Source organism: Leopardus geoffroyi, chromosome E2 (genome assembly GCF_018350155.1).
Source record: "Leopardus geoffroyi isolate Oge1 chromosome E2, O.geoffroyi_Oge1_pat1.0, whole genome shotgun sequence".
Lineage (NCBI taxonomy): Eukaryota > Metazoa > Chordata > Mammalia > Carnivora > Felidae > Leopardus > Leopardus geoffroyi.
Window position 1 is genome coordinate 18,438,415 of NC_059335.1, and position 15,808 is coordinate 18,454,222.

The 15,808-nt window shown below is 54.8% G+C and overlaps 1 protein-coding gene and 1 long non-coding RNA gene across 2 annotated transcripts; both read right to left on the bottom strand.

Annotated features, from left to right (window-relative positions):
• Positions 1–141: 141 nt before the first annotated feature.
• FXYD3 (FXYD domain containing ion transport regulator 3) lies at positions 142–4,697 on the bottom strand. Its single transcript, XM_045441238.1, is given in 8 exon segments — positions 142–997; positions 1,127–1,164; positions 1,474–1,587; positions 1,589–1,670; positions 2,392–2,415; positions 2,526–2,558; positions 4,164–4,220; positions 4,447–4,697. Coding segments are annotated over 8 exon segments (444 nt in total). The 5' UTR covers positions 4,523–4,697; the 3' UTR covers positions 142–977.
• Positions 4,698–10,257: 5,560 nt separating this feature from the next.
• LOC123578327 lies at positions 10,258–13,351 on the bottom strand. The gene is made up of 2 exons (XR_006702317.1): positions 13,094–13,351; positions 10,258–10,985 (listed from the first exon to the last, which is right to left on the bottom strand). It is a non-coding gene; the product is annotated as an uncharacterized LOC123578327 (long non-coding RNA).
• Positions 13,352–15,808: the final 2,457 nt, after the last annotated feature.

Sequence of the window (15,808 nt, forward strand, 5' to 3'; positions counted from 1 at the left end):
GTATCCCAGGAGCAGTGTTATGGAGGGGAGAGGTCATGGGGTGCATTTTGGCTGCCCCTGCTGCTTTTTCGCAAGCCCCATGAGTGTGGGCTCATGATTATGGGGGCCTCGTGGGATGTTTGAAGGAAATAGGGCATGATGAAGGAACAAATCGCTGGTTTATTGTGGATCTCTTCTTTGGGTCATGTCTCAGGGCATCGTAGGAGATAGTTTTAGGTGTTTTAAAGGGTTTTAGGCGTTATATGGGGTGGCCCTTGGGGACATTTTGGAGATCTTTTTGGGTATTGGGGAGTCTCAAGGGAGTTTGAGGCTCCTTGGAGGTTCTCACGCCATGTGGCCACTATATATTATTAGTCTCATGGGGAATTATTTAGAGAACTCACAGGGACAGTTGGGTACTGGGAAGAGTTTTCTATAATCAAGTGGGGTCCCAGAGGTGGGGGGGGGGGTCATGGGGTCTTTCTATTCTAATCATAATCTATGTGACTCCTCATATCGTGATAGGAAGATCCACATCCTTGTTTTCCTGGGATGGTCTCAATGTCCCAGCTTTCCATCTGGTTAGAGCGCCCTTTCACTCCCCAGAGTGTCCACCGTTTGGCTACTAGAAAATTTTAAATCGCACCCGTGGCTCCCCTAGCCTTGGGAGGCAGAGGGCAGACCTCATGCCATTCGCCAGGCCTTTGGGTTTTCCCCAACAGAGAGATGATGGCCAGCTTCTGTGCCAGCTGCCAGTGAAAGCCCATCCCAACGTAGGGAGTCTTGAGGCTGCTTGGGCAGGAGACAAGATCAACTTTTAGATTAAAAATTGAACAAAAAGCCACCCCACCCCCACCCCCAGTGAGAGGTGAGATGAGACCGTGGCAAGGCGGTCTGAGGAGAGGAGGGAGACTTCCATCCTGGAGTCCAGGCTCCCATGCAGAGCCAAGACTTGGGGGAAGAGAAGGGACGTCCATGTCCTTTTGGTCGATCCATCCTCAACAGTTATGGGCAGAGCCTGGGAGAGATGACGGGTCAGCTTGTGAATGCACATGGAGTTTTCTCCCCAAGGCACGTGCACACACGTGCACACTCACCCACCCCTCACATCCTGTGTTCCCCTCACCCCACGCTGGTCCTGTCTTACCTGGAGTGATGAGAGGAGGGGCGTCCCCTGGATGGTGACTAGGGAAAGAAAAGTGGTGAAATCAGTATCTACCCCCTTGTCCTCTCAAGGCTAGAAGATTCTCAGCTTGCCCTGACAGCTTCCTGGCTATTTTTCCAATGCTGGTTGTAACATTCCAGGGACCAAAGCTGTTCAGGATTTGGGGCCCTCTGAAGATTATCAGCTCTGAAGAATAAACCTGGAAAAATCTTAGTGGCGCGAATTCTCCAGGGCAGCGCCGGGAGGCCTCTTTCTGCGAGATTTAGCTCCTTCCACCAGTGAAAGGTGTCTGTTCAGCGTGAGCCGGGCACACCGGAAACCCGTCTTACCTGGGCTTCTGGCTGAACTTGCACTTGCATTTCCCACCTGTTGAGGAGAGGGGATGGTTAGGAGAGAGGACCCGGGCCCACAGCCCTGCCCTGCCAGCCCGGCCACCAGCGTCCCCACTCACTCATGAGGACGATGATGCCGATGGTGCACAGAACCCCAGCACAGATGAGCCCACCGACCCGGAGTCTGTGCCAGTCTAGGAGAAACCCGGAGGGGGTCGTCAGTGCCTGCCCCCCCATCAAACCCCCATCTATCCAACAAGTAAGTATTGGGCACCTATGGCGGGCAGGGAGCCGGGGATACGGAGTGAACAGACAGCCCCCCAGCCCTCCTGTGCTCACATTCACCTTTACACACAAACAAGCGATAAGAGATTCAATGGAAGGTCAGTGAAGATAAGCTTTCTGAAGACAAATAAGCAGGGCCAGGGGACAAAAAGTCAGAGGCCCAGCGTGGTCAGGGAAGGCTTCTCCGAGCAGAGACCCGGGGAGGCGAGGCAGGGGGCCGTGGCGAAGGGATCGGAAGGTACAAAGGTCTGGAGGTCTGGAGTGTGTCTGCCGTGCTTGAGAGACGGCGGGGAGGCCACCGTGTAGCTCGCCTCCTTCAGGCAGTTTTTGCAAGACAACCCTTCCCCCTGCCGTTGACTTGAACCCTAACAACGGCTTCCTGTGAACTGTCCTGGCTTCCTGTGTGTCTGTCCTGCCGGAAGAGAACCTTCGCAGGGACCAGATTGGCCTCGCTCATTCCTTTATTCCTTTATCCTATGGTGTTGACTGTTCAGTGCCCCACTCCTCGCCCCTTCCTATCCTCACCCTTGTTTCGCCCACATCAGACCCTCACCCAACCTAGGTGGCCCCCTTGGCACAAAATAGTAGGTGGGGGTGGGAGGCTCCGGAGAGAGGGGTGCAAGCTCTCACCATAGTAGAAAGGACTGTTTTTATCTGCAAGAAAAGAAAAAGAACGTGAATCCAGGACAACAGCCAAGATGCAGGGGTGCGGGGGGGCGGGGAATTTGGGGGTGAGCCTGGTGGAAGGGTCCAGTCTGACTCACCTTCTGGGTCGTTGGCATCCAGGGCAGGCAGGCCTGCTGGGAGAAGCGGGAAGGACAGGGGATGGCGGTGCCAGCCTCAGTAAACTGCTGGGCAGAGCCACAGAGCCTCAGGGGCCTCGAGATAGGGTCCCCTGGCAGACAGTTCCCCTCCTGCGGGCACAGGCATCCGGCCCCCACTGGCTGCCCCTGCACCTCTCACCTCGGAGGTGTGGACTTGCCCCCGAGCTCCAAGCCTGTGAGCCCTGCCGGCACTTTGCCTCCTAAAATAGGTTTTAATCTGGGCGGCTTTAGGCCACTCTTTGGCCTGGTGTTTCCAGACACCTGCTAATCCACGCCTCCTGCAGAAATGGAACAACATTCTTTTTTTTTTTTTTTTTTTTTTTGATTTTTTTATGTTTATTTTTGAGAGAGAGAGAGAGAGAAAGAGAGACATGAACAGGGGAGGGACAGAGAGAGGGAGACAGAAGATCAGAAGCTGGCTCTGTGCTGAGAGCAGCCAGCCCGATGCAGGGCTCGAACTCATGAACTGCGAGATCCTAACCTGAGCTGAAGTCGAACGCTTAGCTGGCTGAGCCGCCCAGTGCCCCGTGGAGCAACATTCTTATCAACTTATCAAGATGACAGATGGCATCAGTTCCCGGTCATTCTCACAGCCTCATCCACACCCCACCCGTTCTGGTGTTTGCTCGCCACTTCCTTTTAAAGCAAATCACTAATTATAAACTTAATGCACTTTACTCAAAAGTGCAGCTTTGTATTACTACCCTGGATGGAATGCCAATCTTGCCCGATGTGAGGGATAAAAAAATACCAGAAAAGCAAAGGACTAGGATTACATTCGGGCTAGAAGCAGTGGGCCACCTGAGCTCTGGGCCTAAGCTCTGTTCTTTCTTTGTGAAAAGGAGATTAACAATTTTTAATTATATTTAAAGCACAAACGCAATGTGCTTACTCTGCACTGGGCCCTGTTCTAACTGCTTTTCTTTCTTTCTTTTAAAAAAAAATTTTTTTTAATGTGTATTTATTTTTGACAGAGAGAGAGACAGAGCATGAGCAGGGGAGGGGCAGAGAGAGAGGGAGACACAGAATCTGAAACAGGCTCCAGGCTCTGAGCTGTCAGCACAGAGCCCGACGCGGGGCTCGAGCTCACGGACCGCGAGATCATGACCTGAGCTGAAGTTGGACGCTCAACCGACTGAGCCACCCAGGTGCCCCATCTAACTGCTTTTCAAGTACTAACTTGTGAAATGACTATTAAGTGCATACCATTATTGTCTCCATTTTTACACTGGGGAAACTGAGGCACAAAGGATTTCCATAACTGCCGCATACACGAAGCTCCCAGTCATCTCTTGTACTAGTGTTAGGGAGGTGTTAAAGACACAGTACACAGGGCTGAGCCTTCTCCTCCCTCGAGAGGGTGACTTTGTAGCTGTGTGAGCCTCTGCTTTAAGAGGTCCTGTCTTTGTGTGTCCCTTGAAGTCACCAGTGTGGCACTTCTTACCCTCAAGGAGATGCTGTCCTGGTAGTCCCTACCCCACAAGGGAGGCGGAAAGCATGAGAGGGACACACGTGGAACTTGGCCACCACTCAACAGAGGGGTTTGGGGAAAAGGCAGTCCCGGGGATGGGTACTCACCTGTCAGGAGGATGAGCAGGCTTAGGGTCACCTCTCGCATGTCCGCGTCCAGCTGGCCTGGAGGGGTGGGGGCGGATGGGGAGGGTCCAACTTGAGCAGGGCTGCGGGCTGCCAGACAGGTGCCTCTGGTTCCCAATCCTCTCCTACTCTGCCCCCACCCGGGGTACGCAGCTCGCCCCAGGGCAGGAAGGCTGGCATTAAAACCCACTCACTGGCTGGGAGGTAAGCACAGGGGGTGTGGGTGACGACGCGGACCTGGCGAGGGACCACAGTAACAACTCACTGGACACAAACTTGGGGCTTGAAGCGAATTGCCCTGGCGACCAAACGAGGGAGGTGCTGCCTGCCGTTATCCCCATCTTACGGATGGGGAAACTGAGAAACTGAAAGCTGGAAATGGGTGCGTAGGGTCAGCCCGGCGGGGAGCGGGACTTAAAGCAGCCTGGCTCTGCAGAGGCTGCTCGTCACTCAGGACTCTCAGGGCCTCGGGGTGTTTTGGGAAACGGGTCGTTGGGAGCCAGGTGGCAAGAGGCCCGGTTCCCGGGTGTGTCTGCCACAGGACAGCTCGGAGCCTGCCTGCCCTGCCCAGACTCTGCAGACCTCGGGCTGGGCCAGGGCCGGGGCCCGACCGGCTCCTCAGGCGGCTGGGGGCGAGGCGTGGGCAAGGGAGAACCGGAGGCTGGGGCGGGCGTGGGGCACAGAGCAGAGACGAGTCATCTGGCTGCAGCCCCAGGCCCATCTTCTGCCCCCCACCTCGTTTCTGCCCCTGCCCCGGCCCCAGGCTCTGTCAGGCTCCTCCTGGCAGCATTATTTCCTCCCTCCCCAGGTAGGCCTGCCCAGCAAGAAGAACCCCCCCCCCATCCCCTTCCTGGTCTGGCATCAGCCCACCCTCCCCGCATCCTCAGTGCCCGAGATAAGCCCCCGTGCGTCGCCCGGCCCCCTCCCTGCCCCTGCCCCACTGCCACAAGCACCCGCTGTCAAAACGTTGATAGCAAGAGCTAGCACGTCCTCTGACCCACCCTGTGCTGGGCACTGCCCGTGACCTTGCTGTGTGTTCACCCATTTCACCGCCACCCCCCCCCCCCACCACCACCGCCGGAAACCCCGGAGGCGATCTCTTCTATCCTCCATTTCACCGATCGCAAAACACATGCCCTCCCTAAGCCTGGCGAAAAGCCTTTTGACCTTCCCTGCTGCGTCCCCGCGACTCCCGTCCACAGCTGAAGAGAGCCAGCCCGTCTCTCCATACCATGGAAACCCCAGTCCGTGTTCCTTTCTGTTTCTTGCCCAGACTCCTCCCCGGTCCTGTGCACTCAGGTCCTGGGAATCCTCCCAGCCGTTCGTCCTTCAGGGTGGACTCATGGTTTTAGCCTGAGCGCCCATTTCTTGCAGGAAGGGGGTCTGAGGCTTTGGGAAGCATTGCTATGGCATTTAGGGCCCCACACGTTTGGGGAGAAGAGCTGGAGTGGGTGTGTGGGCAGGACGACCCGTGGGTCCTCACCAAGCTACCTGGCCAGGCTTCGTCACCCCGAGATGGTGCTAATACTAGTAATAACAGCTAGTGCTGGCTGGGGGCCTGGGTGGCTCAGCCGGTTGAGCGTCCGACTCTTGATTCCTGCTCACGTCATGATCTCGAGGTTGGTGAGTTCAAGCCCCGCATGGGGCTCTGGGCTGACAACACAGAGCCTGCTCAGGATCTTCTCTCTCTCTCTGCCCCTTCCCCTCCAAATAAATAAACAAGCTTGAAAAAAAAAAAAAAAAAAAAAAGAGCTAATGCTTAATTGTTTACCCCATGCCAGGCACTGTTTCAGTTCTTTGCATTTATTCACTTACATAATCTTCGTGGCTTGATGAAGCTGGCACTGTGGTTACCCCCCGTTGCTGTCACAACCCCGTAACCCCTGCTAACTCAGCTTAATGCTGCATGCCGTCCCCCAGGACCCAGAGTCCCCGCTCTGAAGCCTCTGTCCATGGAATTCACCACGTCCCCCTGGCCGCGAGGGCTCTGTTTCTCCCCGTCTCGGGCACCTCTCAGCATCCCTGGCACAGGGGGGATGGATGAGGGATCCTAGCGGCGCCCCAGCCCCTGGGCGACATTTCCGGCCTGGCCCTCCCACGGTGCAGGCCGCTGGGAGCTGGTGTCTGGGCACCTGCCCAGACTGTTGTTGGAAGAGGCTTGTGAGCTGCTCCCGAACTGGTTGGTGTCGGTGTGAAGGCTCAGAGAGGAGGGCAGCCTGCAGGTGGAGGCTCTCCCCACCCCTCTCTGCTCCTTTCCCACCCTGCGGGTCCAACACGGGGTCCAGAGCCGTTTCTACCAGCCGCCTTGTGCTATCCGCTCTGTTCCTCCATGATGGTGGCCAAGCCCTTCGAGCCTGACGACTCCCTCACCTCCCGGAAATTTCCTACCAACTCCCCATTTTATAGCTTCCCCAGGAAGCCACCATCTCCTCTTCCAGGAGGCCTTCAGGATCCACACATCCCCAATCCCCAGACATCCGAGTCTGATACCCTCAATCCGCCCTGACCCACCTGGATCCAGTCCTCCCCGGCACCCCTCTGCAACCCTATCCACCCAGATACCCCTAATCCAGATGCTTCTGGTCAACTCGGACACCCCCGATCTACCCAGTCACCCCGATCCCACGTGTGGGCCTTACCTTCATCCCAGCTGGCTCACCCAGCCCCCCGAAGGGAGAATGATGGGGGGCAGGGATCACGTTAACGGAAGGGGCTTTCTCTAATCTGCTGCCCCCTTGCCCCCCAGAAAAGATTCTTGAAGGGAGGTTCTAGAGTCTTTAACAGAGGTAAGTGGAGGGAGGGGCGGGGATAGTTTGGGCGCAGAGCCAAGAGGCTGTTGGAAGGAGGGGAGCCCAGCTGCTCACCTGTGTGGCTCCCCAGGCTGCTTGGAAAGTTCCAGGAGAGAAGGGAGAGAATGGGGCTGCTAAGCCTGAGTCCTGCCTTTATCCGCAGCTGCCCCGCCCTAAGCAAACCTGGGCAGGTAGAGAACAAGTTGGACTCCCTAAAGCTCAGGGGCTCTCTCACCCCATTCCTGCTCTTAAAGAGACAGCTCCCACACCCTTCTCCCCTACCACTAATGCCGGGGAGCTCCCTGCAGTCCCCAAGTTCACAGCAGCCTCAGGTGCGGCAAAGGGAGAATAGGATGGGCTGGAATTCTGTCCCTCACATCAGGGGAGGGGTTTTCTTTAATCTCTTGCCCCTGTGAAAAGCACCTGGCAGGAAGAAGGTTGGGGTCTTTAAATGCAGAGCTTCCGTCCTGCAGCATGGTGGGGGAAGGCCTTGCACTGGGGTCCTAATCTGATTTCTTTTACTTAAGACTGTGCTGTGCTTGCGAGCAATCGCAGGATAGCTAGAGTCCCCTTCCAGACCACCTGTTGCTTTTGACAATTCGAGGGCCAGCAGAAGATGCTGATGTGACCAAGGTCATGAGGTGGGGGTGGGGGCGGGGTGGGGGCTGTCGGGCTTTAGACCATGGCCTCTTCCCCGTCATGTCCACCATGCCCGAGAGAGCCTGGGAACTGGTTTCTCAGCACCAAGCGGACCTTCCTAGCTCAGACCTTCCCAAGGGCGCAGGGAGTCAGATGCCCGGGTCTACGCAGTGGGTGTTGGGGTGGAGGCTGCCTCCCACTCCGGATAAGGCCATTGCACTGTGCAAGGCTTCCTTCCGCTCCCTCCTCCCTCTCCTGCCCCTCCTCCCCGGGCATTCCTTCTGGCTGGGGTCTGTGTGGGCCCCCACACGGTCCTCGTTGGGGTGCCCCCTCCCCCCAATTCTCTGCCTTTTTAGACAGAGGGACTTTTGTCCGGGGGCTGGATGGAGAACAAGGCGCCTTTGAGTGGCTGGCGGAGGATTGGGGTCACGGGGAGGGGCAGGGCCAGGAAAGGGTGGCCCTGCACTGGCCACCAGCTGGACTCCGGGCGACCCCCAACACCATCTCGGGGGTGGAGAGGAGGGCTGCGGGAGCCAGGCCAGGGAGAGTGTGGAGCACAGGACGGGGAAAGGGGGCTTCCGAGGTCAAGGCTCTGCTGGGGGTTGTCTGCCCAGGCCAGGGAGAAAGGGCCCCCCACTTCCTAACAGGGAGGCACGGAGAGGCAAGGAGGGCACGCCCAGACACATGCTTTTCTTTATGTGGCTCCCTCAGGCCATTTTTCAACCCCAGGCCCTAGACTAGGACACGGCCTCCCCCGACTCCCTCCTGTTAAGAAGGGACCAGTCCTTTCAGGGAGTGGAGGAGGCACTCAGGGTGGATCTCCGTTCAAGTGGGAAGTTCAGGGGGGAGACAGAAACAGTGTTAAGGGGGGGCCTGCCGGGGAGGATCCTGGTCCAGCTAAGGGGGTCTTTGGGGGAAGATAGCATCTCTTGCTCAGACATTTCAAATTACAGCGTGCCCGGGAAGACCGCTTTGATGGTCTTGGGAGTTGAGTGGTGTCTCCCTCTGCTGGGAAGTCCAAGAACTGCAGGCATCCGAAGGCGAGAAGGGGCGAGCGCTCCGTGGTAGCTGGGGTGTCCTTCCCTGCGCCAGAGCCTGTACTCGGTTGCCAAAGGGACCCGGCAAGAATCGTGAACGAGTGAAGCACGCTGGCCACCCGGCAAATGGGAGAACTCCTGTTCTGTTTAAAAGGCAGCCGCATGGAGAGAGACGGAAGTGTCTCCCAGACCCCTCGCTGGGGGAAAAACAGCAGGATGTATAGAAATTGCTACCATTTGTGAAGGAGGGAAGGATGCCTACCCTTGTTCATGAATGAGGTGTCTTTGGAGGCTGACACCCGTGGTTGCTCCTGGGGAGGAGGGGTGAGAGGCTAGGGGGTGGGGCGGAGGGAGACTCCCTCTCCTACCTTTGGAATTTTATATTCGAAAAATACCCTACTTCAAAAAAAGTCTAATGAAAAGTGTTAAAGGATAGTGTCTACACAGTCCCAGCCAATTGCTGCTATATGTTCCATCCGTGTCAGAAACCTGAATCTTTATACAGAATTCCCAATATTAAAAATTGGCTCGGGGGGCACGTAGCTGGCTCAGTGGGCAGAACAAGTGATTCTTGATCTTAGGGTCATGGGTTCGAGCCCGACGCTGGGTGTAGACATTACTTGCTAAAAAAAAGTTGGGTCAGATTTTTTAAAAATTATGCAGGTTTAAGGGGCGCCTGGGTGGTTCAGTCGGTTGAGCGGCCGACTTCAGCTCGGGTCATGATCTCACGGTCCGTGAGTTCGAGCCCCGCGTCGGGCTCTGTGCGGACGGCTCAGAGCCTGGAGCCTGTTTCCGATTCTGTGTCTCCCTCTCTCTCTGACCCTCCCCCGTTCATGCTCTGTCTCTCTCTGTCTCAAAAACAAATAAACGTTAAAAAAGTAAATTTAAATAAAATAAATAAAAAATTATGCAGGTTTAAAAAATTACAGAAGTCCAACAAAACACATCACGTCTAAGGACTGGGTTCCGCCTGGAGAATCAACTTCTGCCAGCTTTATTTCCTGCATCTTTCATCATGGTGGCCTTGCATTCAGAGATACAGACGCTTATGGGGTCTTCCCCAACCCAGGCCGACCATAACTTCCCCCTAGGGTTGGACCAGAACGTGCCATATCCATGCGTGTGTTGGCCTGAGGCTGGGGCTTCTGACTTGAGACCCCCATGTGGATGCGTGAAGGTGCACACACTGACACTCGTGGGGTGGGGGGGTCAGTAGTGGGTGCAGCTCCTTGCATCCTATTGGGGGTTGGATCTCTTTTGGGGTGTCTTCTAGGCCAACTTGACTTCAATCACATCTAAAGTCTCTCTCTCTCTCTCTCTCTCTCTCATGTATGTATGTAATACATACATATAAATGTATGTTTATATAATCTTTTATAAATAAATATGTGTTATATTTATTTTTATAGAGAGAAAAAAGTCATCCGAAACATTTCCCCCTCATTTTGCTTTTGACATCACTTGGCCCTACAGAGTCTGCTGAAGCTGTGATTGGCTGTGATTTCTCAGTACCCTAGGAATTTTTGCAACATGAGAAAAATCAAACCTATACATAGCTTCTGAACATCACAAGGTTTTCAGGAATGCCGAATGAAAGTAAAAAATCAAAGCCACGGGGTGGTAAGCAGCTTTATTAATTTTGGTTTTGCCATTTGCTTTTGATGTTCAGGGGGGCCCAAGCCCAACGGTTGTACATGTTTCCTTTGGTTCCCAAAGTGTTGCAAAAACTAACAGTTGCCGACATTTAAAGATCCGGATGTTTCCAACACAATAAGCTGCATTTCCAGCTTCTCGTGGAAGACATGGCCTAACTGGGCCCGCATTCCCACTTGGCAGCCGGGGCTGCAGGGGCCGGTCCATCTCTCCGGGGTGACCCAGGCCCCATATCCCCCTGGTTTGAGGCTTCACGGGAAAGTATGTAGGAGAGGGAGGCCCACCTCCCATCTCAGACCTGCTTCCGCCTTCGGGGCCACCATTACAGCACAGACCCTGGACAGAGGCAGCCCAGGATGGATCAGGCGTGGTTCATGCAGGAAGGACCCCTGACCTGTCATCCCGAATCTGCCCAGGGTGAGGAGAAAAGGCAAAAGCAAAGAAGAGCTTGGTTGTGCTTTGTGGCTTCCCCCTGGAAAGGCGTTGAGGAGTCTTTCAGAAGCCAGCCTGCTCCAGCGGGGGCGGGAGAACGGGAGAAGAGGTCTGAGATGCAGGAGACGCAGAAAACAAACAACAACTAGGGTACCGACATACGGAGTGAAAGCAGATGAGGCAAAATATTTATTAAGACTTAGTGGATCTCCACGAAGGGTATCTGGGTTTGTCGTACTCTCTCCGTAACACTCCTGTCGTTACAAACATTCAAAATAAAAGTTGGGGAAAATGGATAAAAATTGTAAACTTAGACACGAAAATTTTCTTTAACGTTTATTTGCTTGTTTTTTGAAAGAGAGAAAGAGAGAACGAGGCGGGGAGGGACACAGAGAGAGAGGGAGACACAGAACCCGAAGCAGGCTCCAGGCTCCGAGCTGTCAGCACAGAGCCTGACAAGGGGTTTAAACTCCCAAACCGGGAGATCATGACCCGAGCTGAAGTCGCTTAACCACCTGATCCGCCCAGGTGCCCCTAAAGGAACACAACTGAATCGGACTGAGACGCTGTGTCTTCGTGCATATAGCACATAGTATACAGTGAATGTTATGTATAAACATTTGTTTCTTTGTAGATAAAAGCATGTGTGCTATTTGTGTCCTCCTGCAATGTCTTCCCTTTCCATAGCTTGGATGGCTTGCCTCGTCCCCGTCCCCTGTGTGCCCGGCTCTCTTCCTCCCTAGCTGTGGGTGCCTTACCCTGTCCCGGCTGCCCGGCCCCGCCCGCTGGGGTCCCCGAGGGCCCGCCTGGCCGCAGAGGCAGGGAAATGAGTCTGCGGTTCCCGGAGCTCGGATGGCTGGCACCAGTGGCCACGGGAAGGCGCTGACCCGGCAGCTGGCCACAGGGGCCCCTGACATCTCAGTATTCCCATCCCCTCCCCCCGCCCCCGCACCTCGGTGTCTACAGAGGTGCTGCCGCACCCGGCGAGGACCACCTCCGCACCCCTGCATGTCCCCGTGTCATTTACCAACTGTTGCTAACTCTCTCCCTCTGTTTTCAGAGAACGTTCCAGACTCTGCTGCGGGACTGCTAGGCAGGCATTACTCTGCCAGTGGGAGGCAAGTGTGGCAACGAGGGGCTGTCACTCAGCCTCAAGGGACACAGTTAATTAAGGGACAAAGTTGGGATTCCAGGCCAGGTCGTCTGGTTCCACACCTGTGTGTATGTGTGTGTTGCGGGATGGGGCAACACATGGGGGGGGGTGGCAAAAAGACAATAGGGCAGGTTAGAAAAGAGAATTAGACCACAAAGAATATTTCCGGAACCAACCATTTCTCCCCCACTGTCCCTGCCCTGGCCCGGCCTCCATCCTCCCCGTTCTGGACACCACAGCAGCCCCTCCCTGGGTCCCCTGCTCTCTTGCCTGCCCTCAGTCTGCTCCTTGCCCACAGCCAGAGGGAGCCTGCGAACCTCTGAGTCAGGTCAGGGCCCTCCAGGCTCAGAGCCCTCCACTGGCCGCACCTCTGTCCTGGCGAAAGCAAAGTCCTCACCATGACCCAAGACCCATACGTCACTCCCCTGTCTGGTCCCCTGGCATCTCCGACCTCACCATCTCCTCCCCCTCAGCCCCTCCCTCCCTTGCTCACTGGGCTCCAGCCACACTGGCCTCCCCGCTGGTCCTCCAGCACAACGGGCACCTTCCCAGCCTCCAGACATTTACATCCTGGGTTCCCTCTAGCAGATTCACTGTTCCTGCCGATGTGCGCTTGGGTCCCTCCTTCATCTCCTTTCTTCAGGGCTTTGCTCAAACATCACATTCTTGATGAGGCTTTCCTTGGTCGCCAGAGTTAAAACTATGACTGCCACCTGGAAACTGCTCGCTCCACCCTATTCTCTCTCTTCCCCCCCCCCCCCGAAGCATGAGCACCTATCACCTCCTGACACAGAGTATAATTACACACTTACTGGTTATATTTATTGACTCTTTCCCCTCTGGAATGTCAGACCAGGAAAGAGGGACCTTAACTGTTCCATTCCCTCTGTGTCCCCAGAAGCACAGGGCCTGGCACATAGCAGGTGCCTGAGAAATATTTGTTGAGCGACTGAACGAGAACCATTCTTGGGAGTCACTGTATCCCAGGCCTCGTAACAGATGAATCAAGTGGCCTGCTCTCCTTAAGTAGATCACACTGTGGAGGCACACAGTAGGCCCACAGGTGGAGAGAGAAGGAACTTCGGGCCAGAAAGCCTCAGTTCACATCCTAGCTCCACCCCTTTCTCACCATGTGACATCAGGCAAGCGAGTCTCCCTCTCTGGGCCTCAGTTTCCCTCTCTGTAAATTCGGATAAGAATAGCATTCACCCTGCAGGACTGCCCTTTGGATTCAATGGGGTTGTTGTGTGGGATGCTGGCAGCGTGACTAATTCTGAAAGCCGGTTCCCTTCCTGGAAGGGGGTGGGGTGGAAGGGGCAGGGCTGTGTGTTTTCCAACAGCCAACAATGGAACTCTTGTCGGCAGGGGCCCTCAGGCCCGGAAAACACATCCACCCCTGTGGGTTGCAGATAAAATTTTCAGGTCTCTGAGGGGAGATCTTCCTCGGCATTTACATTTTTTGGAGACCCTTGCAACAAGAAATACTGGTTTGAGGACGTGGGCCCCCTGGGATTGGGCTCGCATTTAGCCCTTCTCCCAGCAATGAGCAGCTGTGAGGGCTGGGGGGGTGGGGGGGGTCTCTCCCACCTACAGCTCCTGAGATAGGACCAGACAGGCTAAGGCAGTCTTTGGGCCACAAGGATTGCTTCAGTGGGGTCCAATCAAAGTGAAGCACAGAATTTTGTTTAGTAATTGAGGGATAAAGAGATTTGGGTTTTGCTTTGGATAGTGAGAAATGCACACCGGAGGCCTGGAAATTGCGGTCATCTTGCCACCACAAGAAAAGCCAACCTGAGGACAATGCTAGCACCGTAGAGGACCCACAAACTAGGAGAAATGCTGAGAAAACAATCTGCGCCCTGATCAAATCACGCCCGATCTCCCTCTGGAATTTTCAGTCGTGAATCTAAAAATCTGACTTGTTTGAGTTCGTTTTAGCGACGTTTCCTGCTATTTGTGATTAACGACAATCAAACTCGTACACAGGGAAACTCCGTGGGCCCAGAATCACTGTGCTTCCACTGGGACATGTCACATGATTTTTACTTAGTTTGAGCCAAGCATTTCTCTTACCTTTAACCGGTCCAAGTGTCTCTAGAAGCCATTAAGTGCTTACCTTGGCCCGGTCAAGTATTTCTCTGGTGGACAAATCTCAGCCCCTGCACCTGCATAGACATCTGGAGAAAGACCTGTTCTCCTTCTCAAGTTCCACCTTGAAAAAGGCCAATGAGCCAGAGGAGCCACAGGACTTAGCAAAGACAGAAACACAAGTGTCTCATATTGAAGGTGGCAGTGTGAGAGTGCCCACATGCCTGGCAGGTGCCAGGGAAGAGTGGGTGGCGCCCGAAGGCACGTCTCGGGGTCCCACGCTTCTGCCCAGGCCTGCAGGAGGAAGGGGAGGAGCACACGGTGTGGGTGGGCAGTGGCAGAATTGCTCACAACGCTCCCCGGCCCAGAAGTCCTCCCTGGCCGGGTGGTACCTGCCCCCCATGGAACGGCCGCCCTGGACGGGGGCGGGGGGGGGGCATGCAGTCAGTGCTGCTTGAGCACGAAGCCCGTATCACACTACCAGCCCTCCCGGCGTGGTGTCAGGTAGCTGTCGGGCAGGGCAGGCTGAGTGCTAGAGCTGGGACACGTGAGGAACCGCCGAGCTCATCATGGATGGTGGGATGGCAGGCCAGATCTGGAAGAACACAGATGGGGGCTAATAATTAGCCAAGCGTTACTGTTCTGGAATGTTTCCAACCAGAAGATGACTAAGGGAGCAGAGGGCAGGTTGAGGAGGCCAAGGACGGATCATCAGGGCAGAGTGGGGAATGTGGAGGTATCATCAGGAGATGATGCTGTTGATGGTGATGATAACGGCAATGACGGTGATGAGGATTGTCTTATATAACATTTCCTGAGCACTCACTGTATGCCAGGCCCTGCTCTATGCTCCTTCTAGGTATTATCTCTTCTAATCTTTAGTATTTTCTTCCTGAATTCACTGAAGAAAACGGAGTTAGCAAGAAACTGTGCCAGGTTATTATCATTCATCAATAAAAAGAACTACCTATAACTGAGCAGTTACCAGGAGCTGGTTTTTCATATACCACCTTGTTTATCCCTCACGACAATCTCATGAGATAGAGACTTTCATCACCCCGTTTGCAGACAAGGAAACTGAGGTCCAGAGACGTTAAGCGATTTGCCCAAAGTCACACAACTGCTGAGTGATTTGGAATAAGCTGTTGGGCTCCACTGAGCCCACGATCCCACTTGGCAAGAATTATCTGGAAAGCAATGCCAACCCCCCCAGGCAGGACACACCCCAGCCTCCCCCAGCCCATGTCAGCCATTTGCATGCCTGGCCCCACTGGCGTGTGGGTTTCTGGGACTTGAAGGATCGACAAGCAGCAGGAAGTTGGCTGGAGAGGGTGGGAATTACACACACTTCAGGATCCCAGAGTGTAGGTGAGGAGCAGCTGACAGGGATCAGGAGTGGGCGCCAGTCTACATGAGCCCTCAAGTGCTCAGCCAAGGGCTTGTGCTTCATCCTAAAGGCAGCAGGAATCAATGCAACGCACATCCTACTGACCCTCCAAGTGACCCTACATGAGTCCCCTAAGGTTCTGGTACCTCAGTTTTCTCACCCATCAAACAAGTCCTAATAGCACTTCCCTTGGCAGGTGGTTACGGGGATTGAATGAGTTAATGCATATGGCAGAGTCACTTAGAGCCACCAAATGCCCACGTGCTTCCCCGTCCCAGCCCCCTTACAGGTAGGTGGGACCATGACTAGCTGTGGCCAAAGTGCTACGAGCTGTGAATGTGACTTCCACGGTGAAGGACTGAAGACCGGGGTGGCATCACAGGATGGAAGTGAACTTGAACGGTGCCCTGAACACTGTGGAATCTGTAGGAGAGAGAATAATCTTTGGC